The sequence below is a fragment of the Micropterus salmoides genome, unplaced genomic scaffold (assembly GCF_014851395.1).
Source record: "Micropterus salmoides isolate LMB-PRFRI ecotype aquatic unplaced genomic scaffold, ASM1485139v1 Ms_hic_scaffold_6, whole genome shotgun sequence".
In the NCBI taxonomy this organism is placed as follows: domain Eukaryota; kingdom Metazoa; phylum Chordata; class Actinopteri; order Centrarchiformes; family Centrarchidae; genus Micropterus; species Micropterus salmoides.
The window spans coordinates 2,269,785-2,297,503 of NW_024044348.1; the positions used below are offsets into that span (position 1 = coordinate 2,269,785).

At 42.0% G+C, this 27,719-nt stretch overlaps 1 protein-coding gene across 1 annotated transcript; it reads left to right on the forward strand.

The window, feature by feature from the left end:
* Window positions 1-3,364: 3,364 nt before the first annotated feature.
* Window positions 3,365-27,719, forward strand: LOC119890523 (NACHT, LRR and PYD domains-containing protein 12-like). The gene is made up of 18 exons (XM_038701838.1): window positions 3,365-3,514; window positions 8,285-8,419; window positions 8,668-8,778; window positions 10,290-10,400; window positions 10,530-10,608; window positions 16,024-16,252; window positions 16,479-18,270; window positions 18,381-18,554; window positions 18,649-18,822; window positions 18,921-19,094; window positions 19,186-19,359; window positions 19,455-19,616; window positions 19,700-19,873; window positions 19,966-20,139; window positions 23,388-23,561; window positions 23,723-23,769; window positions 26,823-27,150; window positions 27,373-27,719. The coding sequence occupies exons 2-18, from the start codon at window positions 8,373-8,375 to the stop codon at window positions 27,566-27,568; spliced, it is 4,320 nt and encodes a 1,439-aa protein (XP_038557766.1). The 5' UTR covers window positions 3,365-3,514; window positions 8,285-8,372; the 3' UTR covers window positions 27,569-27,719.

Consider the following 27,719-nt stretch of genomic DNA (forward strand, 5'->3'; position numbering starts at 1 on the left):
TACTTGGTCTTTTCTCGGTCTCGGACATTGAGGACTTGGAATATTATTTCAAGACCAGTCAAGACCATAACTTTGGGAATACCAATAAATTGTTTTTGCATCGTCTGATTTATTTGTTAACATCCTAACTTTGATTTCAGCTCTTAGTGTTTGTATGTGGGTGTTTTAATGGGAAAGTAGATCTTTCAGATCAATCTGAGAAGTACCTACGATCTCATTCCACATTTTATTGTGTGTCCTGTAATGTGGGGAACTGGTCTTGGTCTCGACTTGGTCTCAACCCCTAAAAGTCTTGGTCTTGACTCGGTCTCGCCCTCCCTCGGTCTTGGTTTCGACTTGGTCTCAACCCCTAAAAGTCTTGGTCTTGACTCGGTCTCGCCCTCCCTCGGTCTTGGTCTCGACTTGGTCTCAACCCCTAAAAGTCTTGGTCTTGACTCGGTCTCGCCCTCCCTCGGTCTTGGTCTCGACTTGGTCTCAACCCCTAAAAGTCTTGGTCTTGACTCGGTCTCGCCCTCCCTCGGTCTTGGTTTCGACTTGGTCTCAACCCCTAAAAGTCTTGGTCTTGACTCGGTCTCGCCCTCCCTCGGTCTTGGTTTCGACTTGGTCTCAACCCCTAAAAGTCTTGGTCTTGACTCGGTCTCGCCCTCCCTCGGTCTTGGTTTCGACTTGGTCTCAACCCCTAAAAGTCTTGGTCTTGACTCGGTCTCGCCCTCCCTCGGTCTTGGTTTCGACTTGGTCTCAACCCCTAAAAGTCTTGGTCTTGTCTCGGTCTCGATAAACTCTGGTCTCGGTTTGGGCGGTCTTGACTACAACACTACTATACGTGGTGGCTTAATATATTCCCTACGATACTGACATTGTCCAAGTGAACAGATGAATCACAGGCTGTGTTCTAACGGCTTATATTAAATGTTCAGTTTATCTTTCCATTTCAGTTGTTAGAGTAAAGTCAGGAGGTTTCTGAGTCCATATTACCCAGAATGCTAAGAGAGTCCATGTGAGGATGAGGAGGTGTTGGACTGTAAGGAGGAGCAGCAGAGGCTTTTCTGAAGATCACAAGCTTCTTACTTTGCTCCTAGATGTGCTGCTGTTACCGCCACCCTGTTGATCCGCCAGAACAACTTCAGGGCCCACAGACCTACTGATTTAAAGAAACTCAACAAATGTGATTGTCTCTCAGACATTTTGCTAGTTTCCTCCCTGTTGCTGAGGGAATTTTAACTCAAATCGCAGTAACATTCACTCCAGGAATAAAAATCTTTCTGTAGCTACACGCGAAATAATAGCCAAGCATCATACAGATTTACAAATTTATTTTGTCTCTCCCTCTTGTCAGCAGACGCTGTGAAAACTACAAGAAAATAATAGACATACAAGCTTAAAATACATCTCGCATTTATTTTAAAGTCTTCGTAGGTAACCCAAACACATTAGCACAAAAGCAAAATGTGATGAAAGCACATAAATTAACAAACACACCAACAAATATCAACAGGGAGATCAATTGGGATTTTTATTACGAGCCAGAATTTTGTAACCACCTGATAAAGTCTCTCCGCCAGCTACGAGATTGTGGCACAATAGTATGCTCCTGTAGAAGCCACGAGTCCGTATGATATCAACCTTGTTTTAATAAAAATACGTTTATGTCACAGAGAAGTACTAAACTACCCAGAGTCCTGAAGTGAAACAGTGACGTCTTTTACACCACATTGCATTCACCATTCACACACATTCATACACTGAGTCTAAGTGCTCAAACAGAAACTAACATTCACACTCACACTGGTGGAACAGCCACCAGAGGCAATTTGGGATTCAGTATCTTGCCCAAGGTGCTTCGTAGGTAACCCAAATACTTTGACATGCAGCCTGGAGGAGCCGGGAATTGAAACGCCGTCCATCCGATTAACGGGCAACCCGCTCTACCTCCTGAGTCCCAGCCGCCCCTTTGTACTATGTCTATGACAACACAAACTACAATACATCAACCGTATAAACACTGTGAGAAGGATTCAGTTCAAGAATAAGTGCTAAACTATCGTTAAGGTGAAAGTCTTGGAAAAGGTATCATTCATAAAGGCTTGTGGGATTAGTAGTTTCTTCACATTTTCTGTTTTTTCAAGTAGTTCTTCTGCTACGATTCAAATGTTTTCTGGTCATTATTCATGTTGTAGCTGCTTGGATTGGTTCAAGGCTTAAAACTTTATGGAAATGATAGAATAAATAGGGAATTTACTTCTGGGGCCGTGAAAAAAGTGGGTGGTCGCTGTTGAGCTCTATACCGTGTGTGTCTCTGGAACCAAATGCAGAATATGGTTATTTTGGGGCTGGAAGTCGTATCTCTGCATCCATCTCTTACCCATGATTCCGTGATTATACTCTCAATCTAACTCTGGTCATGTGACTCTATGCTACTTGAAATAAAACCTTACATACATTAAAAACAAAACATTAAAAATGGCGCATTTCAGACACTTTTAACATCTTATTTATTTTAAAGAAATTTATCATTTTTTAATGGCTGTATGAACTCAAATCAAGGACGTCACTTTGTCTTAAAAAGGACATAAGAGCTCAGATTAGAGGTGTGACGATCCACAATATTGGGCTCATGAGAACAAGACGAGATGAGATATAAAAGATATATAAAACTATTTTGAAGAAATATTAAATGACTAAATATATCCTCAATTGTCAGACGCTTTGGATAAAAGCATCTGCCAAATGAGTAAATGTAATAAAATGTAATATGGGGTCGAGGGGTAGAGCACTAAACACACACATGTTCTGCACTGATGTTCTGGTAGTAATTTAATTAAGGGAAACAAAATTCAGGCGGCAGCTGAAGATGAAAATATTAAAATATATTAAAATGTAGTAATCAGCAGCTTGCATGCACATTTGCATTGCGTGTTTCCTTATTGTGTATTTCTCAAAACATTTTCATTTCTTGTTGCAAGGTTTTATTCAGAACATTTTTAACAAATGCCTTTAAGTGATGGGGACATGTCCCCAGCTTCCCCAGTGTCAGTGACGCCTGTTGACACCTGTTATGCCCTCAACTTAACTCAGGTCATGTGACCCATTACAGTCTGTGATATAAAACTTTTTTTTAACTAATCATTATTTAAAAAGGCGCTCTTCAGACATGTTTTGTTAATGTTACTTTAAAAATCTTATTTATTTTAAATCACTTTAAAGGCTTATGAGCTAAAATAACTTATTGCAGAAACAAACATCTCAGTGAATCATGTCCATGAGACAGATAACCTTTCAGAAAAGCTTCTCTTTTTTAGAATGAGTAAAGTTCTTATTCTGTTAAATACCTGCAGCACTCAGCAGCAGGACTGTGTGCTTTTCTGTCTGCAGCCTCCAGTTAAGTTTCATTTTACTCACAGCTCGCTCAGTGTGGAGCTTCATTAGTTCCTGTTTGCACCGCCCCCCTCCCCGTGGTTCACTTTCACTCCGCCCGCCGCGGTGGCGCAGATCTGTTCTCCGTGTTGAAGGTTTGGTAAGTGACAGTTTTCAGAATTTACAGCCTCTCAGCTGCTGTCTGTTCTCGCCTTTAGTTTAAATAGCCTAAGTTTAAGTGTAAAAAGCAGAAAGTCCAGATGTTTGAGTGTGAAAAGCCGTTTGTGTTGTAGAGTTCAGCTCGTGTTAAGTTTCCCATCGCGAGTTCAGGATCAACAGGGAGCCCCGTGTTTAAGGACGTGTTCACGTTTAATCAAAGTGGCCCCTTTAACAGCAGCTGAATCAGCTGTTGGCTGATGGTTAACATGGATGTGCAGACAGCTGAAGGAAACTTAAAAACAGGAAGATTCTCTGGAAGTTCTGCAGCTCTGTCTCTGATAAGCTGATTTCTGGACGTTTCTTCGTGGCTGACATGACCGATAATGATCTCTCATTAAGTTTCAGTCTCACTGCATGATTTCAAGATGATGTTTAATGTCTGTGTGTAAAGATTTCACGGAGTTATCCCTCCATTTCTGAGGCCTCGCGTCTCGTCCTCCGCCGCCCCCGTCTGGTCCCCTCAGGATGCGTTCAGGCACAGTGTTGAGTGTAGGTCACCTGTGTTTTACAGCGGCCTGTGTAGACAGATCTGCTGCTAATAGAAGTGTATCTGTTGTTTATATTCCAAACATAAAAATCAAGAACAAATCTGTTAAAGCAGTCTAATGTTCGGGGAGGAAATATTCACTTTCTTTATCGCAGTAAAAGTACCACTACTACCATGTGAAAATACTTAGTTACAAGTTCTGCATTCAAAATGTTACTTAAGTAAAAGTCAGCCGTGGATGAAATATTCAGATCCTTTACTTAAGTAAAAGTACTAAAATCCACTTTAAAATTACTCTGTTACAAGTAAAAGTTCTACATTCAAAATGTTACTTAAGTAAAAGTATGTAATGCAGCTTTTCACACTATTAAAAGTAAAAGTACTCAATGCAGAAAAATGTCCCTTGTGACTATTTTATATCTTCAGATTATGTTCCTCATGCATTCATGCAAAGGCAGGATTTTACTGTTGTTGAGATGGATCATTTGGGACTGTAGCTAATTATTATTTTCATTATGAATTAATCTGCTGAAAATAGTGAGAAATACTGTGACAGTTACTCAGAGCCCAAAGTGACTCCTTCATGCTGCTTTTTGTCCATCTAACAGTCCAAACCTCAACGTTATTAACAAACATTCAAATTATTATAATAATTAAAAGCAGAAAATCTGGAACCATGAAATGTTTTTACAGGAAAAATGACTCAAACAATCAAAATAGTTGCATATTAATTCTCTCTCAACTGACTTATCGTTTCAGCTGTACTTGTAAAAACTGTTTAATTTATAACTAAACATCATCTTTTATAAACTCTTCATGTGTTTTGTGAGTAAAAATCTGACTTTGCAAAGTAACTGAAGCTGTCAGATAAATGTAGTGAAGTAAAAAGTACAAGATCTCCCTCTGAGATGGATAATCTCAAGTACAAGTACCTCTAATTTGTAGTTAAGTACAGTACTTAGTAAATGTACCTATTTAGTGTCCACTGGTAAAAGTACCTAAGTATTATCAGCTAAATTGACTTAAGTAGTTTTACTTGTGATACTTTAGATTTCAGTATATTATACCGTGCATATGCAGTTCTGTTATCTATGATATGATTAGATTATTCTTGCTGATACAGTCACGTGTAAGCAGCATTTTAACTGTCATTGTTTGAAGTGTTTGTTTGAAGCTGCAATGATTTTTTTCAGTATTGATTAATCTACTGATTATTTACTTGATTAAGGGGAGAAATACCCGTCACAATTTCCCAAAGAGGCATTTTCAGTTTGTTTTGTCCAGTCAATTCTCTAAACCCAAAGAAATAAAGGCGATTAATAATAGAAACTACTTCAACTCAGTTATTAAAGTAGTTGCTTATTATTCCTGTCTACTGACTAATCGATTCATCAGTAAATTCCCTAAACCTAAAGAAACTAGTAACTTAAGCTGTCAGAAAAATGTAGTGCAGTAAAAAGTACAAGATTTGCCAGTGAGATGAAGTATAAAGTTACATAAAAAATTAAATACTCGAGTACAAGAAATCCTTAAAAATGTAAAAAGAACAGTACTTGAGTTAATGCAATCAGTTACTTTTAAGCACTGCTAGTGTTGGACATGTCAGTTTTTATAGTCAATGTTTAATTCATGTATTTTGAAAATCAAACAACGTTTTTGTCCCAGAGGTCAGCTGGTTGCAGCGGGTTAAAAACACACAAACGCATCATATTTCATTTATCATGAACCCAATATTTCAGGATGAAATGATCAAATACTTTGGGTCCTGAATGTGTTTCTGTGCTCATGTCAGCTTTTCCTCACTGAGGTGAGTCGAGGGACGGCAGACAGGAACAGATCTACATTTTCAGTGTGTCATGTGACACAGAGAAACGCGTTCAGAGATGTTTTCATCAAAGTCTTTCATTCCACGTTCTTATTTACATCCTTTTTAAAGGGCTTTGGAGTCAAATCCAACACGGAGGATGTTTCCAACACTTTGAGCCCGCTGCATCACCACCGTCTGATTTCTGATCTGTTTTAGAGTGTGTGTGAGCTCAAAGTTCACCACATGACTCCACAGTGAAATGCTGCTGGAGCTCCTCTGTGCGGCACATTTTGACACATGATTTCAGAAAACACAAACTAAATATCTGAATTAATTACAGTTTGAATAAAAGAAGTCTGATCAAGGGTAGGCTTAGATAGGATAAAACTATATTGATCTTGATGAAGAAAAACACATTTGGGCCGTGCAGACTAGCTTATCAGGGTACGTCTGGGGCAAAAACTGGTTTTGCCCCTTGATCTTGATCTTGGTCATATGCCGACTGTGTTTCCTTCATGCCCCACTGGCCACTGCTAATGTGATCCATTGATCCTGCAAACTGTAGGTCTGAATGCAGATTGAGCTCAGTCTGCTCAGTGTCTGTAAATTCACCAGTGAACTCATTGAAGTTCACTAGACTCACACCACTGTTTCAAACCTCCCAACTGGACTTGAATGATTTTCTTCAACAATCCCCAGAGATGTACAGTATCTCACAGAAGTGAGTCCACCCCTCGCATTTCTGTAAATATTTGATTATATCTTTTCATGTGACATCACTGGAGAAATGACAGTGAGTGTACAGCTTGTAAAACAGTGTAAATGTGCTGTGTGAGTGAGCACAGCCCTAAGTGAAAATGTCCAAGACCAGCAGACTGAGGACCTGGATTACTGGAACCAGGTCCTGTGGTCTGATGAGACCAAGATAAACTTATTTGGTTCAGATGGTGTCAAGCGTGTTTGGCGGCAACCAGGTGAGGAGCATAAAGACAAGTGTGTCCTGCCTAAAGTCCAGCAGGTGGTGGGAGCGTCCTGGTCTGGGGCTGCATGAGTGCTGCCGGCACTGGGGAGCTAACATGTACTGTGACATACTGAAGCAGAGCAGGATCCCGTCCCTTCAGACACCGGGCTGCAGGACAGTAATCCAACATGAAAACAACCCCAAACACACCTCCAAGACGACCGCTGCCTCGCTAAAGAAGCTGAGGGTAAAGGTGATGGACTGGCTCAGACCTGAACCCTACTGAGCATCTGTGGGGCTCCTCAAACGGAAGGTGGAGGAGCGCAAGGTCTCTAATAGGGCTGCAACTTATGACTATTTTCGTAGTCGACTAATGTTATTTATTCGATTAATCGACTAGTCATTATTATTTTTGTCACCCCATAACCCTAATTAAACCATTTAACTAATTAAATATCTTTCAACTGAATCACTGATCTCCAACACGAAACAAGCTAACGTTACCATTAAGTGAATGAGGTTTACTATTCAGAATGAACACCAGTATCACCAGCGTAGGCTCCTCCTATAATTCACTGATTTATACAAACTTTAACTGTTTATCAAAGATTTTTTCTTTGGAACTATATAAATTAAAAGCAAGTACTATAACCACAACTGTACCCTAACAGTGTCTATTTAGAACAATATACAGCAACAGTCCCCTTTCATACTACTTCTGTAGTTTATTTTTCAAAAGTGCTTATAGGTTTTAGGCATAACCCAGTGCAGAATGTTCTGTAGGCGACATCATGAGCCAGATGTTCCACTACTAATAACTTTTTACAGCTGGGTCAAATTTTTATAGTCGACGTCGTCGATTATGTTGACTAATTGTTGCAGCCCTAGTTTCTAACATCCACCAGCTCTGTGATGTCGTCATGGAGGAGTGGAAGAGGACTCCAGTGGCGACCTGTGAAGCTCTGCTGAACTCCATGTCCCAGAGGGTTAAAGCAGCGCTGCAAAATAATGGTGGCCACACAAAATATTGACCCTTTGGGCCCAATTTGGACATTTTCACTTAGAGGTGTCCTCACTTTTGTTGCCAGCGGTTTAGACATTAATGGCTGTGTGATGTGTTATTTTGAGGGGACAGCAAATTTACACTGTTATACAAGCTGCACACTCACTACTTTACATTGGAGCAAAGTTTCATTTCTCCAGTGATGTCACATGAAAAGATATAATTAAATATTTACAGAAATGTGAGGGGTGGACTCACTTTTGTGAGATACTGTACGTGAAGGTTCTCTGTTATCCAGGTCATCCTTCATTTCAGTCAAATGAAATAACTCGGTGAAACGTCTTTGAGTATCTTCAGCAAAGTCCAGTTGCCCTTGATGTCTGTAGACTGTGGTGACAGCAGCCTCATATTTAATAGACTGAAGCATCTTCTCTCTCTGTGCTGCCTCTCCAGCTGAAGCTCAGAGTCTCTGTGACCGGATGTGGATCAGCTGAACGTCCTCAGTGTTGTTGTGGTGACAGAGTGCAGCTCTGCAGCAGCTATGGATCAGTGTGAGGAGAGAGAGGAGGGGGAACAGGAAGCTCAGAGGTGAGATCCACGACTCTTCTTCATATCAGAGCTCAGCACTCACTGTCGTTATTCACACTCACTTTCACATCTGCCGCTCAGCTACTGAAGAACAGCTTCCAGTAAATAACTACTAACTTTATTAATCAAAGCTGCGGTCGGCAACGTTGGAGAACCAGCAAGAGGGAGCTAGATTTTGAAAATATCCAACCAAAATCTTTCTCAAGTTTGAACACGTTCATTAGTAGTTATTTGTCTGTTTGCATCAGGATGCAGCGACAGAAACCAGACTCTCCTGAACCCAGCTGTGTGTCCTTGAAGAGTGACTGGTCCATGGGTCGCCCCATTAACTTTAAGGTTGGACATCCTGCTGAAGGAAGGTAAGACTTTAAACCTGATATTTGTCATTAGCTGACTCTCCTGAGAAGAATCCTCTCTTGGTCCAGAGCTTCATAGTCTGTTGTGGGACTGTATCAGCAGCTCCCATGTCCTGCACATCGCTCTCACATGTCATTAAACACGTGGTTAATGTTGTGGAACGGACACAGTTTGGTTAGGTTTAGGGAGTAAGTACGTTAAAGAGGTGGTATTATGCTGTTTGGCTTTTTCCCTCTCCTTTATTGAGTTATATCTCTTTTTTGTGCATGTAACAGGTTTGCAAAGTGAAAAAGCCCAAAGGGAGTTCCCATCTCCCACAGAAAACTCTGCTCTGAACTCTTTTGTAGTCCAGCATTTATTTCGGTTATCATGTTATGTCTCATGGTAACACGAGTCATTACGCTCGCCTAGCGGCAAGTCCGACACGCCCTCAAAAACACCGGTGGAGAAACACTCTCACTGCAGCACACAGTGACAAGACGTCCGCCTGCCCCCCCCCACCCCCTCCAGCAACATGTATACCTGAACCGACGCCGTATTTACCAGCTTGTCAGGACCCGCCCTACTCTGCTTCTGATTGGCTTGTAGTCCTTAACTAGGTACTGCGGACGTGCAACAAAGATCTTGTAGAAGTGAGATGCTTCACTCCATAGCTTAAACAGCGCGTTGAACACACAGGGTGAAAAGAGGAGCTGCAGCAGTGGGTAGTCTGACAACATTATGGTGTTATTTTGTAGATGAAAGTATGTAAACCTGTTCTGGTACAACCTCAGTCAGTAATGCTATTTAACTCAAATAGCTAAATAACTTTGGCATTTTCTTCTGTGTGAAAGTCCTGGGTCTGACTCTCCGTCCACCCCACCTCCTCCTTGGTGACATTGAACACGCTGGCTAGAGTGGCTGGAGTTTATTCAGCTGCTGGGTCTGAGCAGACACACTCTGACACATGAGCAGCATTCTGACCCTTGTCCAGTAGTAATTAGCTAGCTTGAGTGTTTACCAAAATATCCAACCTCTGAAGTCCGTGGTTTCCACCTGCTTAAAGAGATCCACTATCCACCCTGTGCCTAAGAATGTTTCTCCAGCTTTTGAAGGACTATTGACCAGTGGCCCTCACCTCAAGGGTCATGAAATGCTTTGAGAAGCTGATCAAGGACTACATCTACACCTTCCTCCCTTGTAGTTGCCAAACAGATCCACAGGTTATGCAGCTCCCAGGTTCTACACATCACTCTGACACTCTGGTGAGAAAGCAAGGCAGCGCTGAGAGAATTCAGTCTCAGTGAGGATCCTTCAATCAGTCTACTCTGGAGCTGTAGAGAGCATCCTGACAGGAAACAACACTGCCTGATTTGGCAACAGCTCCACTCTGGACAGGAGGGCAATAATTAAATAGTCAAATAATCAGTTAAAATCAAATTACCTAATTTAATTTTAGGAAAGACATTCTTTTAGAAATGTTAATCTCGTTACTATCTGCTTATTTAACATCTATAACTTCTGTTTGTATCAGGACAAAGCATCACAAACGAGACTCTCAGGGACCCAGCTGTGTGTCAGTGAAGAGTGACCAGTCCAAGGATTTCCCCATTAGCTTTAAAGATGGACAATCTGCTTATCCAAAGTAAGCATTTTAAAGATCCTCACTGTGCATGTCATCTGCATTGACTCTGTAGTCTCACCTGTCATTATGACTGTAAGAAACTCTGTGCAGATGTGAGTCATTAATGTCTTTAAACTTGATTTTTCTCAGAGTTCAGCAGAAGAGCTCAAAGATTCCCAGTGATCAGTCTGCTCAGCAGCATCCAACAGACCTGGACTCCATATTTATGGTGTGTTCATAAAAAAAAACAACACCTACACTACCATACCTGCGAACCTTGTCACCTTTCAATAATCGCCATTTTTAGTGTCAACCAGGTCATTCGCTTCAATTGTGTAAATCCAAAGAGTTCTTAAAAAGGTGGGTGTCTGAGTGAGTGAGGATTAACTGGAGATTGACTGGGATAGCCCAATATCTGTCTTTGCTTTGAAATCGTCTTACCCACTAATGTAGGCTAGCATCAACCTTAGCTACCTGGTGTTCTGGCTCTGGGACCGTCTTGTCCTCTCTGAATGTTAGCTTTGCTGCAGCAGCTGTAGCCACAGTATGCTAACCCTCAACTTAATAACACAATAAAATGAAAGTTTTAGCTCCCTTCATGCTGCACATACATGACAAACAAATATTTAAAATTATAATAAGTCCATTGTCCAGCTGCAGACTGTTGTATTTAAAGACAAAAACCAGTTACATCTTGGCAGGCTTCAGCACGAACTAAGGAGGAGCCGCTGTGTCTCGAATTATATCGTCCTCAGTCTCCTACTCTAGGCAGTGCCCTTGCAAGATTCCCGCCTTTATTCCTAAATATGTTAATTCTCTGGTGCCTTCTACTGTGGTACCTTTCCAAAATCCTCTTATTTGGTAAATTTCCATTCCTTACTTCTCTACCAAAGTTTTTCATTGTTTCTTCTGCAACCATCAATGCTATTTTGCACCATCTGGTGGCCCCATTTAGGTACTCTTTTCAATACACTTTGGGCACTGGTGACACTGTATGATAACAATCGGAGGATAAAATAGGAGCTAGGGAGGATTGTTTAAGACCAACAGCCTTAGGGGAAAAAACTGTTCAGGTGTCTGGTGGTCTTGGTCCTGATGGAGCAGAACCTAAAACCAGATGGAAGTTTTCTGATAAGGCAGTAAGCTGGGTGTGATGGGTCCGCCACTATCCTACTAGCCCGCTGCCCTGCTCCAGGGGTGTAGGAGCGACTTTGAACCTGGGGGGACACTGAAATGCTAGGGGGGTTCGGGGGCATGCCCCTCCCCCTACCCCCACTCCCAGTTTTCTTTTAAATAAGGTACTTAGATTTCGAATGACTTTTGAAAACAATGTACTTATTAGTGTGGCTGAATGAGGATATTTGCAGTGACAGAAGATGGAGAGTAGACTGGAGAGGGGAGATTATGAGGACTCGGGTGCACAGTCAGAGAGACACAGCACAAATGTATTTAGTTATCCTAATGTTACACTTATGAGCTGCAGCCAAAAAAATCTGATTATTCCTAAAGCATCTATGAACATAATCCTTAAGTCAAGTCAAGTCAGGTTTTATTTAAAGTGCAAAATCACCAAAAGAGATGGTCCTAATACACTTTACAAAAAGCATTGAAACTAAATAAAATTAAACATAAAATACAGAACATGTCATAAACAAATAATAAATACAATCAGAATAAAATCAACTAAATAAAATGATAAAACGATAAAATTATTATATATATATATTATAAATTTGCTCAACCCTGTCCTAACTAAAAGCTTTATTAAACAGAAAAGTCTTAAGTCTAGCCTTAAAAGTGGGGAATTTATCTGATTCCTGCAACCAAATTGGAACCTGGTTCCATAGTAGAGGCGCTTGATAACTAAATGCTCTTTGTCCCACTCTAACCTTAGTTACATTAGGCACCACAAGCAGCCCTGCAGTTTGAGAGCGCAGTGCTCTATTGGGGCGGTAAGATATTGTGCCTGGCCATTTAAGGCTTTGTAAGGTAAGTAGAACAATTTTAAAATCTATTCTATATTTCACAGGGAGCCAGTGAAGGGATGCTAGAATTGGAGAAATATGCTCTCTAATCCTGACTCTAGACAGAACACGCACTGCTGCATTCTGAATCAGCTTGAGAGGCTTTAGAGACTTAATTGTGCTGCCCGCTAGTCAAGCCTGGAAGTAATGAAAACTTGGACAAGTTTTTCTGCAGCGTTTTGGGACAGGACGGTGATGCCATCCATAGTAGCAATGTCGTTGGACAATATATCTCGAAGGTGTTTGGGCCCTAGTAAAATAGCTTCAGTTTTGTCTGACTTTAGCATGAGGAAATTACAGGTCATCCAGGATTTGATATCTTGTAAACAACCTTGGAGTTTGGCTAACTGATGTGAATCATCCGGCATGATAACTAAATATAGCGGAGTATCATCAGCATAGCAATGAAAATTTATGTCATGGTTTCTTATAATTCTACTGAGAGGAAGCATATATAGGACAAAAAGGATTGGTCCGAGCACCGAACTTTGTGGTACTCCATGGTCAATGCTGGTGTGCATGGAAGAATCATTATTCAGATATACAAATTGGGACTGAGGGCTGATCCTTTGATGCCAATAAAATTTTCCAGTCTCTGTAGTAGTATATGGTGATGATTTTAGTTTTCTCTTTAAAGAAGCTCATAAAATCATTACTACTTATGCTGGCAGGGATACACGGCTCAGTGGAGGTGTGACTCCCTGTTAGCCTGGCTACTGTGCTTAAGAGAAACCTGGGGTTGTCCTTGTTCTCCTCAACTAATGATGAAAAGTAAGCAACTCTTCTTCTGTAAGTTTTGAGACTTTCCTGCATGTTAAGTGTAATTCTTCTTGGCTAGTGGAACGCCATTTTTTTTTCCAGCCTCCATGATATAAGCTTCAGTTTATGCGTTTGCGAGTTATACCAAGGTGCTTGTTTTCTTCGTGTAATTATTCTCTTTTTAAGTGGGGCAATGGAGTCGAGCGTCATTCGCAGTGAGCCTGCAACACTGTCAACAAAATGATCAAGTTTGGAGTTTGGAGGGACTCATGTTAGTAAAGGAGTTCTCTGTCATAAGGAGAGCTGGTGTGGAGACAAGTGTTGATGGAATAATTTCCTTTAATTTCGCCACAGCATCCTCCAATAGACATCTAGTGTAAGAATATTTGACTAAAGGCATGTAGTCTAGTAGAAAAAACTCAAAGGTTATCAAAAAGTGGTCAGACAGAACAGGATTTTGTGGAAAAACTGTTCATTGTCAATGCCATATGACAATACAAGATCAAGGGTGTGGTTAAAACAGTGAGTGGGTTTGTGAACAATCTGACTAAAACCAACTGAATCTAGTAATGATAAAAATGCAGTACTAAGTCTGTCATTATCTGCGTCCACGTGAATATTAAAATCACCCACAATAATTAATTTATCTGATTGAAGAACTAGACATGATAAAAACTCTGCAAATTCAAGTAGAAATTCAGAATATGGACTTGGTGTGCGATACACTATGACATATAAAATTGGCTGTAGAGTTTTCCAGGTAGGATGTGAAAGAGTAAGCAGAAGACTTTGAAATAATTTAAAATTTTGTTTTAATGTTTAGGGTTGATCAACAAGCTTGTGTCAAAGATAGCTGCAACTCCATCACCTCTTCCAGTACCTCGAGGAATATGAGTATTGGTGTGGCTGGGAGGAGTAGATTCATTAAGCACATTCACATAACACATTCATCATGATACAACCAAGTTTCTGTAAGACAAAACAGATGTTAGATGTTAGCAGCCAACATGTATGTGGCTTCCTTCTCTGTTGGGGTGGACCCCATCAGCCCTGAAGTAGGAGGAACGGTTCCAAAACAAGTTAAAATTGTCAATAAAAGTAAAACCGTGGATTCTGCAGGCTGACTGGAGCCATTCGTTGAGGGAGAGGAGTCGAATCGTCGAGAATCGTTCTGGCGTTGACGCCAGAAATGAAAACGGACTTTCCATAACTCTTCAAAAGACTAAAAAGTTTGAAAATATCCTTTTTTGCCATTTCAGACACACCACAAACGACATTATTTACAGGACCACCCGGCGAATGGAAGCTGGGAGTGAGGATAAAATTTCCGGGAGTTTATCTAGAATGTCCAGGACTGTCCGCACCTCGTGGGACGGAGATAATTTATCACTTTTGATGAACCACACAAAGAATATTATATCGTTTTTAAACAGCCGGCTACTTGAAATAGACCCGCGAGGAACGTGCATGTAGCTGTCGGCAGCACGGCAAGCACACAAAACTCTGCACAAGACCGGTCAATGACAGGCGAGAGAGAGAGAGGGAGAGAGAGAGAGGGGTAAATGGTGTCCCCCCCATGTATAATGGCTCCTACGTGTATGCCCGGCTCGAGCTTCATACAGAACACTCACAGACACCAGTACTTGGCCTGTGAGCTGGGTAGCAGTTCGCATAATGCGTTCCAGTCTGTGCTTGATGTGGGCAGAGGATGCGGGGTACCACACAGTGATGGAGGAGGTAAGTACATTCCTGATGGTGGCTCTGTAAAACTGTTTGCAGACCATCAAGGAGAAGGTCATCTTTCTGAGCAGTCTCAGGAAAACTATCCTCTGTTGAGCACGCTTGATGACAATAGATGCGTGTCTCCCATTTCAGGTCGCTGGTAATGGCAGTACCCAAAAACTTAACATGCTCCTCCACGTTTACTGCTGCACCGTTGAGGAGTAATGGTGAATGCAGTGGTGGGTGTTTCCTGAAGGTGATGAACAATTCTACGGTGTTGTTGACCAGATTTACTAAAGGTCTGCGTGAGTAAAAAACGTGTGCAAACTTAATATCACCAATAGCGACACAACCCATTATAGGTATCAGAGAGGGAATTGGGCACTAGGGCGTACAGGGCCAGGAACAGGAGATCGCAGAGCGACCGGCCCTCTGCGGATGGTCGGTGGTCGTTCCCTCTGGCTGGATGAAGCACGATCTGCTGGCATTTCCTTACGTCTGGGTCATTCCAACATACTGTTTCTGCTGGGGTTTGCCAAAGCAGTTTTTCAGGTGTGCTGTCCCAAGTACTTAGTGCAATCTCAGGCAGGATGGGCAGACATACGATTTCCACATACTCGGGACGCACTGAATAAAACAAGCCAAGGTTTTCACGCAGTGGCTGCTTTCCCTCCCGACTCTCCATGGCGGAAAGCATTAAAACACGCAAAACCCTCATTTAAATACTGCCACCTCCATTCTGTTTGCTCCTGTTGTCATCACTCCAGTGGCAATCTGTGAAGCTCTGGTGAACTCCATGCGAGAGGGTTAAAGCAGTGCTGCAAAATAATGGTGGCCATTATGAGTTATTATCACTTTTGTTGCCAGCAGATTAGACTAATGATTAATGGCTGTGTGATGTGTTATTTTGAGGGGACAGCAAATTTACACTGTCATACAAACTGTACACTCACTACTTTACACTGTAGCAAAGTGTAATTTCTTTATTGTCACATGAAAAGATATAATCAAATATTTACAAAAATGTAACAAAGTATCCGATACATTTATTTGACAGTTTTACAAATTATTATATTATATCAATATGGCTTTATTGGTCCACAATGAACACTTTGATGCAGTTTATCTTTCTATTCCAGCTGCTGGAGGAGAATATTATCACTTTTGTGAAGAATGAGCTGAAAAGAGTCCAGAGGGTTCTGAGTCTAGATTACGCAGATTGCTTAGAGAGTCAGAGTGAGGATGAGGAGGTGTTGGGCAGTGAGAATGAAGACCAGAGGAGGAGCAGCAGAGAGGCCTTTCTGAAGATCACACTGGACTTCCTAAGGAGAATGAAGCAGGAGGAGCTGGCTAACTGTCTGCAGAGCGGTAAGAGGATTTTAATGATGAAAAGAGGAAATGGAAGCAACATGATGAATTTATACCATGTTGACACTGTTTCCTCTTTCCAAAGAAATTGTGGTTAATATGCTACACAGGTCTGCATCAAAACAGAGGCAGTTTGTCCTCAAGTGATGACTAGAGCCACACCTGCAAATTGTCAGATTTTCTGTAGGATCCACTCACTGATTTTATTTGTTGTTTGCTTATGCAGGAACTCATGCTACAGTGTGCCAACGTAAACTCAAGTCTACCCTAAAGAAGAAGTTCCAGTGTGTATTTGAGGGGATTGCTAAAGCAGGAAACCCAACCCTTCTGAACCAGATCTACACAGAGCTCTACATCACAGAGGGAGGGACTGCAGAGGTCAATGATGAACATGAGGTCAGACAGATTGAAACAGCATCCAGGAAACCAGACAGACCAGAAACAACCATCAGACAAGAAGACATCTTTAAACCCTTACCTGGAAGAGATGAACCGATCAGAACAGTGATGACAAAGGGAGTGGCTGGCATTGGGAAAACAGTCTTAACACAGAAGTTCACTCTGGACTGGGCTGAAGACAAAGCCAACCAGGACATACAGTTCATATTTCCATTCACTTTCAGAGAGCTGAATGTGCTGAAAGAGAAAAAGTACAGCTTGGTGGAACTTGTTCATCACTTCTTTCCTGAAACAGGAGGAATCTGCAGGTTTGAAGAGTTCCAGGTTGTGTTCATCTTGGACGGTCTGGATGAGTGTCGACTTCCTCTGGACTTCCACAACAATGAGGTCCTGACTGATGTTACAGAGTCCACCTCAGTGGATGTGCTGCTGACAAACCTCATCAGGGGGAACCTGCTTCCCTCTGCTCGCCTCTGGATAACCACACGGCCTGCAGCAGCCAATCAGATCCCTCCTGAGTGTGTTGACATGATGACAGAGGTCAGAGGTTTCACTGACCCACAGAAGGAGGAGTACTTCAGGAAGAGATTCAGAGATGAGGAGCAGGCCAGCAGCATCATCTCCCACATCAAGACATCACGAAGCCTCCACATCATGTGCCACATCCCAGTCTTCTGCTGGATCACTGCTACAGTTCTGGAGGAGGTCTTGGAGACCAGAGAGGGAGGAGAGCTGCCCAAGACCCTGACTGAGATGTACATCCACTTCCTGGTGGTTCAGACCAAACTGAAGAAAGTCAAGTATGATGGAGGAGCTGAGACGGATCCACACTGGACTCCAGAGAGCAGGAAGATGATTGAGTCTCTGGGAAAACTGGCTTTTGAGCAGCTGCAGAAAGGCAACCTGATCTTCTATGAATCAGACCTGACAGAGTGTGGCATAGATATCACAGCAGCCTCAGTGTACTCAGGAGTGTTCACACAGATCTTTAAAGAGGAGAGAGGGCTGTACCAGGACAAGGTGTTCTGCTTTGTCCATCTGAGCGTTCAGGAGTTTCTGGCTGCTCTACATGCCCATCTGACCTTCATCAACTCTGGTGTCAATCTGCTGGCAGAAGAACAAACTACATCCTGGTGGCCTGAAGTGTTTGGAAGCAAATCAACACATTTCTATGAGAGTGCTATGGACAAGGCCTTACAGAGTCCAAATGGACACCTGGACTTGTTCCTCCGCTTCCTCCTGGGTCTTTCACTGGAGGCCAATCAGACTCTACTAAGAGGTCTGCTGACACAAACAGGAAGTAGTTCACAGACAAAAAAGAAAACATCCGAGTACATTAAGAAAAAGATCAGTGAGAATTTCTCTGTAGAGAGAAGCATCAATCTGTTCCACTGTCTGAATGAACTGAATGACCGTTCTCTAGTGGAGGAGATTCAACAGTCATTGAGTTCGGGAAGTCTCTCCACAGCTAAACTCTCTCCTGCTCAGTGGTCAGCTCTGGTCTTCATCTTACTGTCATCAGAAAAACATCTGGACGTGTTTGACCTAACAAAATATTCTGCTTCAGAGGAGGCCCTTCTCAGGCTCCTGCCAGTTGTCCAAGACTCCAACAAAGCTCTGTACGTGCATACTGTACATCTAACTACCCAGATAAATGTCTTTTTTCATTGAATAAAACTAAATGTACTTTTTGAAATTGTTTGATTTTGTATTGCTGAATCCTTTTCAGGCTGAGTGGCTGTAACCTCTCAGAGAGAAGCTGTGAAGCTCTGTCCTCAGTTCTCAACTCACAGTCTTCTAGTCTGAGAGAGCTGGACCTGAGTAACAACAACCTGCAGGATGCAGGAGTGAAGCTGCTTTCTGCTGGACTGAAGAGTCCACACTGCAGACTGGAAACTTTCAGGTATTTAACTGTTTGAAACGATGACCTTCTGGGCTCCTTTTTTCTTTATATAGCCTAGTAATTAATGAATGGACTGACTGAAAATATTTTATAGGTTGAATGGCTGTAACCTCTCAGAGAGAAGCTGTGAAGTTCTGTCCTCAGTTCTCAACTCACAGTCTTCTAGTCTGAGAGAGCTGGATCTGAGTAACAACAACCTGCAAGATTCAGGAGTGAATCTGCTCTCTGCTGGACTGGAGAGTCCACACTGCAGACTGGATACTCTCAGGTCATGACATAACTAGTTGTAAATGTTTGCCCAGAAGTCTTTTATTCAGTTCATTTATTATATTTGATCTGTGATTGACTGCTCAAATTTCTCTTCAGGCTGATTGGGTGTTACCTCTCAGAGAGAAGCTGTGAAGCTCTGTCCTCCGTTCTCAGCTCCCAGTCCTGTAGTCTGAGAGAGCTGGACCTGAGTAACAACAACCTGCAGGATTCAGGACTGAAGCTGCTGTTTGTTGGACTGGAGAGCCAACAATGTATATTGAAAGGTCTTAGGTCAGAATTCAGCATTGTTTAAAATTTCTCTTAAACATATTGTTATTTTTGTTTGTGAAATGTGAATTTATTGACTGACATTCTTCTTCAGGTTAACTGGCTGTAAACTTTCAGAAAAAAGCTGTGAAGCTCTGTCTTCAGTTCTGATGTCCCAGTCCTCTAGTCTGAGAGAGCTGGACCTGAGTAACAACAGCCTGCAAGACTCAGGAATGAAGCTTTTGTCGTCTTGCCTGGAGAGCCCATACTGTACATTAGAAACTCTCAGGTTAAGATTCAGCTATTTGTTACAATTTTCTTAGCAAACATTTTTCTGCTTTTTATATCTGACCTGTGATTTAATTGACTGGAATTTAACTTTAGGCTGATTGGCTGTAAACTGTCAGAGAAAAGCTGTGAAGCTCTGTCTTCAGTTCTCAGCTCCCAGTCCTCTAGTCTGAGAGAGCTGGACCTGAGTAACAACAAACTGCAGGATTCAGGAGTGAAGATGTTGTCTTCTGGACTACAAAGACTGGCAATTCTCAGGTTAGTGTTTTGCTTTTTGAAAATGATGACCCTGTTACTTTTGAGATATTTTCATTATTTAATGTACTGTCTAAAATCTTCAGGCTGAGTGGCTGTAAACTGTCAGAGAGAAGCTGTAAAGCTCTGTCTTCAGTTCTCCGCTCCAAATCTTCTAGTCTGAGAGAGCTGGACCTGAGTCACAATGATCTGCAAAATTCAGGAGTGAAGCTGTTGACTGCTGAACTGGAGAGTTCATTCTCAACGCTGGAATTTCTTAGGTCATAATTTAGTTTTTTGTTAAAAGTTCTTAACAGACAGTTTTTCTAAATATATTTGACATGTGAATTAACTGACTGAAAATCATTTTTAGGTTGAGTGGCTGTAAACTGTCAGAGAGAAGCTGTGAAGCTTTATCTTCGCTTCTCAGCTCCCAGTCTTGTAGTCTGAGAGAGCTGGACCTGAGTAACAACGACCTGCAGGATGCAGGAGTGAATCTGCTGTCTGCTGGACTGAAGAGTCCACACTGCAGACTGGAAACTCTCAGGTCAGGATTCAGCTGTTTGTAGAGTTCAATATTTTGAGTCTTTTTTATGATCTTGTATTAAAGGAGTTAGCTGACTCAGGAGTTTGTATGTGAACTGCTATCAAATATTATTATTTAGATTCTGGAGAAATCCAGTACCATGAATTATAGTGAACAACAACACAGCAATTAATGTTAATGTTAGCTAGGTTGTGGGTTAGCAAACTGTGGCTACTTGCTGCTGGAAAGCTAACATGAGAGGACAAGATGGTCCCAGAGCAGCACAGCAGCTCCAGTCTGAAATAGTCATAACTCTTCTGCTACTAGCTAACATCACAACAACAGCATGTCTTGGTGAACTAGAAAGTAAGCTGAATGTTTATGGGAATGTCATTAAACGTTACCTGACACAAATCATGACTGGAACTGCTGGAACAGTGACTTGTCCATACAACAGACGTCTCTCTTTCAGAATCAGAAGGAGCTTTATTGCCAAGTAGTGTTTTACACATACAAGGAATTTGCTTTGGTGTTAAGGTGCTACACACAGACAGACATACAGCTAACATAAATAGATGTAGAAATATATAAATGTAATAAACAAATGCAAGTTATATAAGAATAACAGAAGAATAGAGAAAAATAATACAATAAAAATAACAATGGATCAACAACAATTTACTTTTTTTATTACAACAAATTAACAACAAATATGTTCAATGTGCCAGGTTCGTGCATGATATGACATGAAGTGATATTTACATGTGCGAAGACGATTGTATTATTCGAAGGGGAGGGAGTGTCAGTGGGGGGGCCCGGGCCTTGTTGATGAGGCTAGCAGCAGACGGTTAGAAACTGTTTTTGTGTTGAGAGGTTTTGGTCCTGATGGACCGCAGCCTCCTGCCAGAGGGGAGAGTCTGAAACAGTTTGTGTCCGGGGTGGGAGGAGTCAGCTGCAATCTTTCCTGCTCGCCTCAGAGTCCTGGAGGCGTACAGGTCCAGAAGAGAAGGAAGATTGCAGCCAATCACCTTCTCTGCAGAGCGAATGATGCGCTGCAGCCTGCCCTTGTCCCTGGCAGTGGCAGCAGCGTACCAGATGGTGATGGAGGAGGTGAGGATGAACTCAATGATGGCGGTGTAGAAGTGCACCATCCTTGTCTTTGGCAGGCTGAACTTCTTCAGCTGCCGCAGGAAGTACATCCTCTGCTGGGCCTTCTTGGTGAGGGAGGTGATGTTCAGCTCCCACTTGAGGTCCTGGGAGATGATGGTGCCCAGGACGCGGAAGGAGTCCACAGTTGCAACGGGGGAGGGTGGGGCTGTGCTCTTTCTGAAATCCACGACCGTGTTCTGGAAGCACCAGGTCACCAGATGGTCAATCTCCCACCTGTAGGCATACTCATCCCCACCAGAGATGAGACCAATGAGGGTGGTTGGGGAGGTTTGTTGCTAACTGTCCACGGCTGCGTCCTACCAAGAACAGGGGTTGAAGAGGCGCTCTGCCTGGATGATAATGCAGGTCAGCCAGTCGCATCACAAATCTCAGGGCGCTGGGTTCTGCCTGTTACTCGTCCTCCCATTTCCCCAGGAAATTATTTACTCTTAGGCTTTGCACCAAGAGCGTTCCAGGAGGACTCCCACTTTAAGATTTATTACCCAGTACACAGGCCTCCTGCTTCTTGGTAGTCTTGTTGGTGCTAATTAGTCGTGTGTTAGCATGCTCTTGTCCACTGTTTTGGGTCCACGGTAAAGTGGTGTCATTCCCACGTAGTCCATTCACTTCTAACCTGTGGATCTTGGTTTCCAGTACTGAAATTTTCTGTAGAAGTTTGTAGAAGTCGTCCGTGGAGAAGGGGGGCAACTTGTTGCTAATTAGCATTAGCTTTAACTCCAGTACAGGCTAGTGCTATTGATAGACCGCACTCACATAGCACTGAGATCATAAAAGTTTTGTTATGGCAAGAGCCAACTTTATCTGACAGTCCCAGTGATTTAAAAGTATCCAAGAGCTGATTTCTAGCAGATAAAGAGAGTTTAAGCAAAAGAATGCAAGCGGAGGCAAGAGCAAGCAGCAAAGCATCTGCACTGTAAGAAAGCAGGAAGAGAAAGCAGCCCTTAATGCAAATTTCTTCCCTGGAAGACACCAGCACGTGTGGAAGAACGCACCAGGTTGAAGTTAGTTTTGCGTAAAACACAGTTCAAAGCTCTGTCCTCTTTCTAAAATGTTACTGTAAAGTGTGGAATTTTGCGACACAATGAAATAAATGATAGAGCATAGTTGTAAACGCACAGCCCTCATCTGCAAGCACATGTTGCAGAACCCAGACATGCGAACATGCAAACAGTTAATCTGATAAAAGGTGAAATGAGCAGACAGGACAACCGTATGCTGTTGCTGCAGTGACTCATAGCAGAATATTTATTCACATTTTCACAGTTTTAGCAAGACAAATATTTAACAATATGAAAATATCTTTAAGTTCCTCATGCTACTGTATATAAGATCAGCTTTTAACAGGTTAACAAGCGTATGTGTAAAATAACTATAATGTTAAATATTCAGGTGAATATGTAACATTATAGTATATCAGTTATAAACCTAATTAACAATTCTGGTTACAGGAGCTCTCAGGTCTTTAACCCAAACAAGTGAGGAGCAGATACACAAAGCAACTGAACTGTTAGCCTGCCATGACGGATGGATTTAAAGACGGCGCTAGCCTACGGATCAGAGGCACAACAACTAATAAAACTAGACCTACTTACAGGTCATTTAAAATGCATTAAACATTCATACATCACTTATGTGTGTTCTTCGTGCTTATACATGACACTAACCTGATTAAAGGTGAAATGAGCAGACAGGACAACATTATGCTGTTGATGCTCTGACTCCTGTAGCAGAATGCCCGAGAGCCAACAAGAACGTAAAGCAGCGTTCTGGTCAGCTGCCAAATCCTGCTGAGTATTGCACCCAGAATAACAAAGTCGACAATGACCTATAAAAGAAGCCTTATAAAATATCAGCAAGTGCTGGAATACTTGTCAAGAATGTGACCATATAATGTGTGCGTCACACACAGTCTGAACAGAGGCAGAGCAAATTTAAGAGCGAGCAGGGTCTTTTTGAGTGCAAAGGCAGGGTTTTGAGGAAAAGCATTAGAGAAGCTGATCGTGAAATCAGTAAGTCATGCTCTCACATTGAAAGACCATGCTTTTGAAAAAAGTTAGGAATGTTATTCCTAAGTTTGTTTTGTGTGTGTGTGTGTTTAGTCTGTCAGGTTGTCAGGTCACAATGGAAGGCTGTGTCTCTCTGGCCTCAGCTCTGAGTTCCAACCCCTCACATTTGAGAGAGCTTGACCTGAGCTACAACCATCCAGGAGATTTAGGAGAGAAGCTGCTGTCTGCTGGACTGCGCTATCCACATTGGAGACTGGACACTGTCAGGTATGAATAGTCAACAGTCTGGACACTATCAGCCATAGACATATGGACAGTCAATAGCAGCTCTTACTCTGACTAAACAAGGAGCTTGGGTTGTGTTTTCGTGTTTTGTGAAAATGAGTGACGTTGTATGAAGCCGATTCTGACTTTGTTTCTTCCTCCAGGCTGGACCATGTTGGAGTGCAGAGACTGAAACGTGGGCTGAGGAAGTGTGAGTGTGTTTTAAGTTTGGTTTGTTTATTATGTAAAAGACAAAATAGATTTTTTAATTGAAGTCACAAGAACACAGCTGCACATGTCTGCACACTTTTTATCCTTTTAACTAACGTAGTGGATTTCTCAGTTTCAATCAGGTTTACCTTCTGTTTTTGTTAGTGTGGCTGAAAAGATCGGTCAGTCAATTTAAAATCCACAAAAACTAGCTAAACACTCTGATGCAACAAAACTGATGAATACAGCAGCCTAGATACAGCTAAGCAAGTGTAACCCACAGCATCTGAGTCAGTGCAGACTGTCGCGGCATCTCTAGGCCTCCCCTGGACTCTGCGTTGTGTTTTGGTAGGTGTTGTGTGGTGTCGTATGGAGGGAAGGAGGCGCCAGACGCTGGATTCGGGATTGTGGTTGAGACCTTCACTGCTCTTTATTGCTCCACTGCAACAATCCTCTCTCTCTGACACACAGCCAATACCTTACAGGGCACAGAAAGCAAACATAAAGCATTTATCTTCTTGCAAAATAAATGAATCTCTTACTTAAATAATATTCTAGTACCAAAAATAAAGAGAAATTATATAAAGGTTAATGTACAGTCAAATGAAATACATCTCTAAAAAGAGCGTAATATAAAACGCAAACTCTAAATGCAAGGTACAGAAAGCAGCAAATGCCCCATCGTACATTTATTTTTTCAGATTAAATCACCTAATGGCTTACGGCACACCTAGGGGCTTATACAGGCAGCTGCCTTACACAAGTATGCACATCTGGTTGAGATGCCAAGTTGTACGGCACATAGTGGGTAGGACTGGGCAATATGGCTTATATCACGATATGAAATATATAATTCGATTTACACATTTTGTCTAAAATTTCAGATTAAATTAGATTCAACCTTAAGCAACGTAAGCAGTAGTTAAAGGAGACTTCCCATATTTTATGACTTATCTACAATGCTATAATGTTGGATGTTTGTGTTAAACATGGCCAAAGCTTAAAAAAAAAAATCCCTGTGAGCAAAAACCTACCTAAAACAAATATTTCCTCCTGGTCTGAACGCTCTGTTTTGAACTACTTTTTCTACCAAGAGCTCCGTTCTAGGTATTACTGAGCCAGACGGAGCCAGTGTTCCATATCAGTGTTTCCAATATGTTCATTTATTTGTGGCGGCCCGCCACGATATCAAAGCTGACTGCCACAGATTGATTTTCGATTTTTTTTTACTAGGCCTATTTAAAATCTTATTTGATTGCAGAGCGCCATAGCGCATTTGCACAGCACATCTTCTCGCTCGTCCATTGATTGGCTCGTAGACCACTCATTGACACTACTGATATTGAAGATAATGTACAATATCATATCAATATAAATGTTTTAAATCTTCATATATACAGAGGAGGTGCTACTCAATTTAACCGTTGTAAATATGAACTTTGATTCACAGAAAATAGTGTATTTATAACTATAACCTTTTTCAATGTACATTAGACTAGAATCTTGAGCCAAATAACAAAATAAGTAAAATGATTTAAATGCAATAAAAGCAGCTGTACGATGCAAATTTTGAGCATTAAACACTTAATTTCTTGCATTCTGGAGAAAGTTTCTACACTAATTTGTGGTGTGTGGTGTTCTTAGCCCTCTCGGCCGACCTCCTGAGGGATTACGTCTTCGCTGTCGGTTTCCTGGTTGCCCTCCAGACACGTTCAGCCCTTTGTTCCTGCCTCAAGGCCGTCCACCTGTGGTCCCCTGCTCTACCCTTGTCCAGCCCCTCTGGTTGTCTGCCTCAGAGCCCTGGTCCCATTAATCCTGCCCAAGTACTCTTGCCCAACGATCCCTTCCCACATTTTTCTGACCCTTTTTGAGCCTCTACCCCTGTGTGAATGTTCTCAGTGGATTTAGTTTTTTTAAGTTCACTTGCCTGTTCTACATGAAATATTCCTTTTCATTTGACTGTGGACTTTGAAGAGATTGCCCACGCCTTGTTTGAATTATTTAGCTTTTGTTGGGGCAGCTTCCATTGATATCTTTGTCATAGCCTGAACCACCGTAAGTTTGTGCAATTTTGTGTTTTTTGTTTATAAAACTAGACAAACTGATCCTGCTCTACTTAGTGTTTCTGTTTTTGGATCCAAATAATAAAGTTTTTTTCCTTTGAACTTGGCATGCCTGACACAGTTTGAGATTTGATGTGCGAATGTCCAAACTTTTTTGCTTAAAGTGACCTCTTCGCGGCGGTAGTGGCATTTTTAGAGAGTGGGTGATTCAGAGCTTATTTGTCCTGCAGTAGCAGTTTTTAGCAATACTTTATTCAGTACTTGTGTTTATTGATTTGGATCTCCATTAGTTGTCATCCTCGGGTCTAAAAGAAAAAAGAAACTGAAGATCACTGGTCCCGTGGCTCTCATGTTAAGTAACTGCATTTTTCATTTCAGTTTTGTCAAACATTTTTCATAGTTCAGTATGAAAAAAAAAAGTTTGACTGATTTACTTTTGGTAATTGTCAGTAAAGTTGTTAATACACCAATCAGCCATAACATTATGACCACTGACAGGTAAAGTGAACAACACTGATTGATTACAGTGCTTACTGGATTGTCCCAATGGGTGTAGACGCGATTAGGCAGGGAAATGATGGTGTCCTCAACTCCCAGTTGGGGCTGGTAGGCGAACTGAAGGGGGTCCATGAGTTCTGACCATGGGCTGCAGCTGTTCCAGCACTAGTCTCTCCAGGGTCTTCATTATGTAGGAGGTCAATGCAGAGACCAGAATCACAAATCATAAGTACTTTATTCATCACTGAGGGAAGGCTGGCCCCAACAGATGAGCTACTGTAGGTCAAACTGCTGAAAAAGTTGATGCTGATTCTGATAAAATGTGTCAGAACACAGTGCATACAGAGTGGAGTCCAGGCCTCAATGGGTCAGGCTGTTTGGGCAGAAAGGGGAGACCTGCATAATGACCAGCAGGTGGTTATAATGTTATGGCTGATCAGTTTAAATGAATAGATGGTAACCTGCAGATGTTTGTGTCTGTTCTCTCCATCAGATGCCTGTGAACTGGAGCTGGACACAAACACAGTGAACGCAGAGCTCAAACTTACGTTTAACAACAAGAAGGTGACATATGTGGAACAGGAGCAGTCATATCCTGATCATCCAGACAGGTTTGACTGGCCTCAGCTGATGTGTACAAATGGTCTGACTGGTCGCTCCTACTGGGAGGTGGAGTGCAGAGGAAGAGTTGAAATAGCTGCGACTTACAGGAGAATCAGCAGGAGAGGAAACAGGAAAGACTGTTTGTTTGGAGACAATGATCAGTCCTGGAGTCTGAGCTGTTCTGATGGTCGTTATTCTGTGGGGCACAATGACACAAGACAATCCATCTTCTACCTCCAAGACTGCCTCACACTCCTCCTCATTGCCATTCTCCTCGTTGCCTGGCCTGAATATTTCCTTGGTGTCCTCTTCTTTCTCTCCCTTTATCTTCGACAAAATGCTTGTCCGTCCTTCTCCTTCTCTTTCTCTTTCTTTTTGTCTTTCTTCTCCTCTTTAATCTACACTCTCTTCTCCTTTGTCTCCTCCTTAGTTTACTATCTCTCCCCCTTCTCCTCCCCCACCCCCTCTCGCAGAATAGGAGTGTATGTGGACTGTCCTGCTGGCACTCTGTCCTTCTACGAAGTCTCCTCTGACAAACTGACCCACCTCCACACCTTCAACACCACGTTCACTGAACCTGTTTATCCTGGCTTTAGGCTCTGGTCTGGTTCCTCAGTGGCTCTGTGTTCTCTGTAGGTCAGAAACACTGCTGACTGAAGATCAGCACTCACAGTGTGTCTCAGACTCAAACACAAAAACTCATTTATCTGATTTCATCACTTTAATTATTAACATTTGAACAGTTTAACCAACAACTCTTGGTAACATGCAACATCTAAAACAGAAT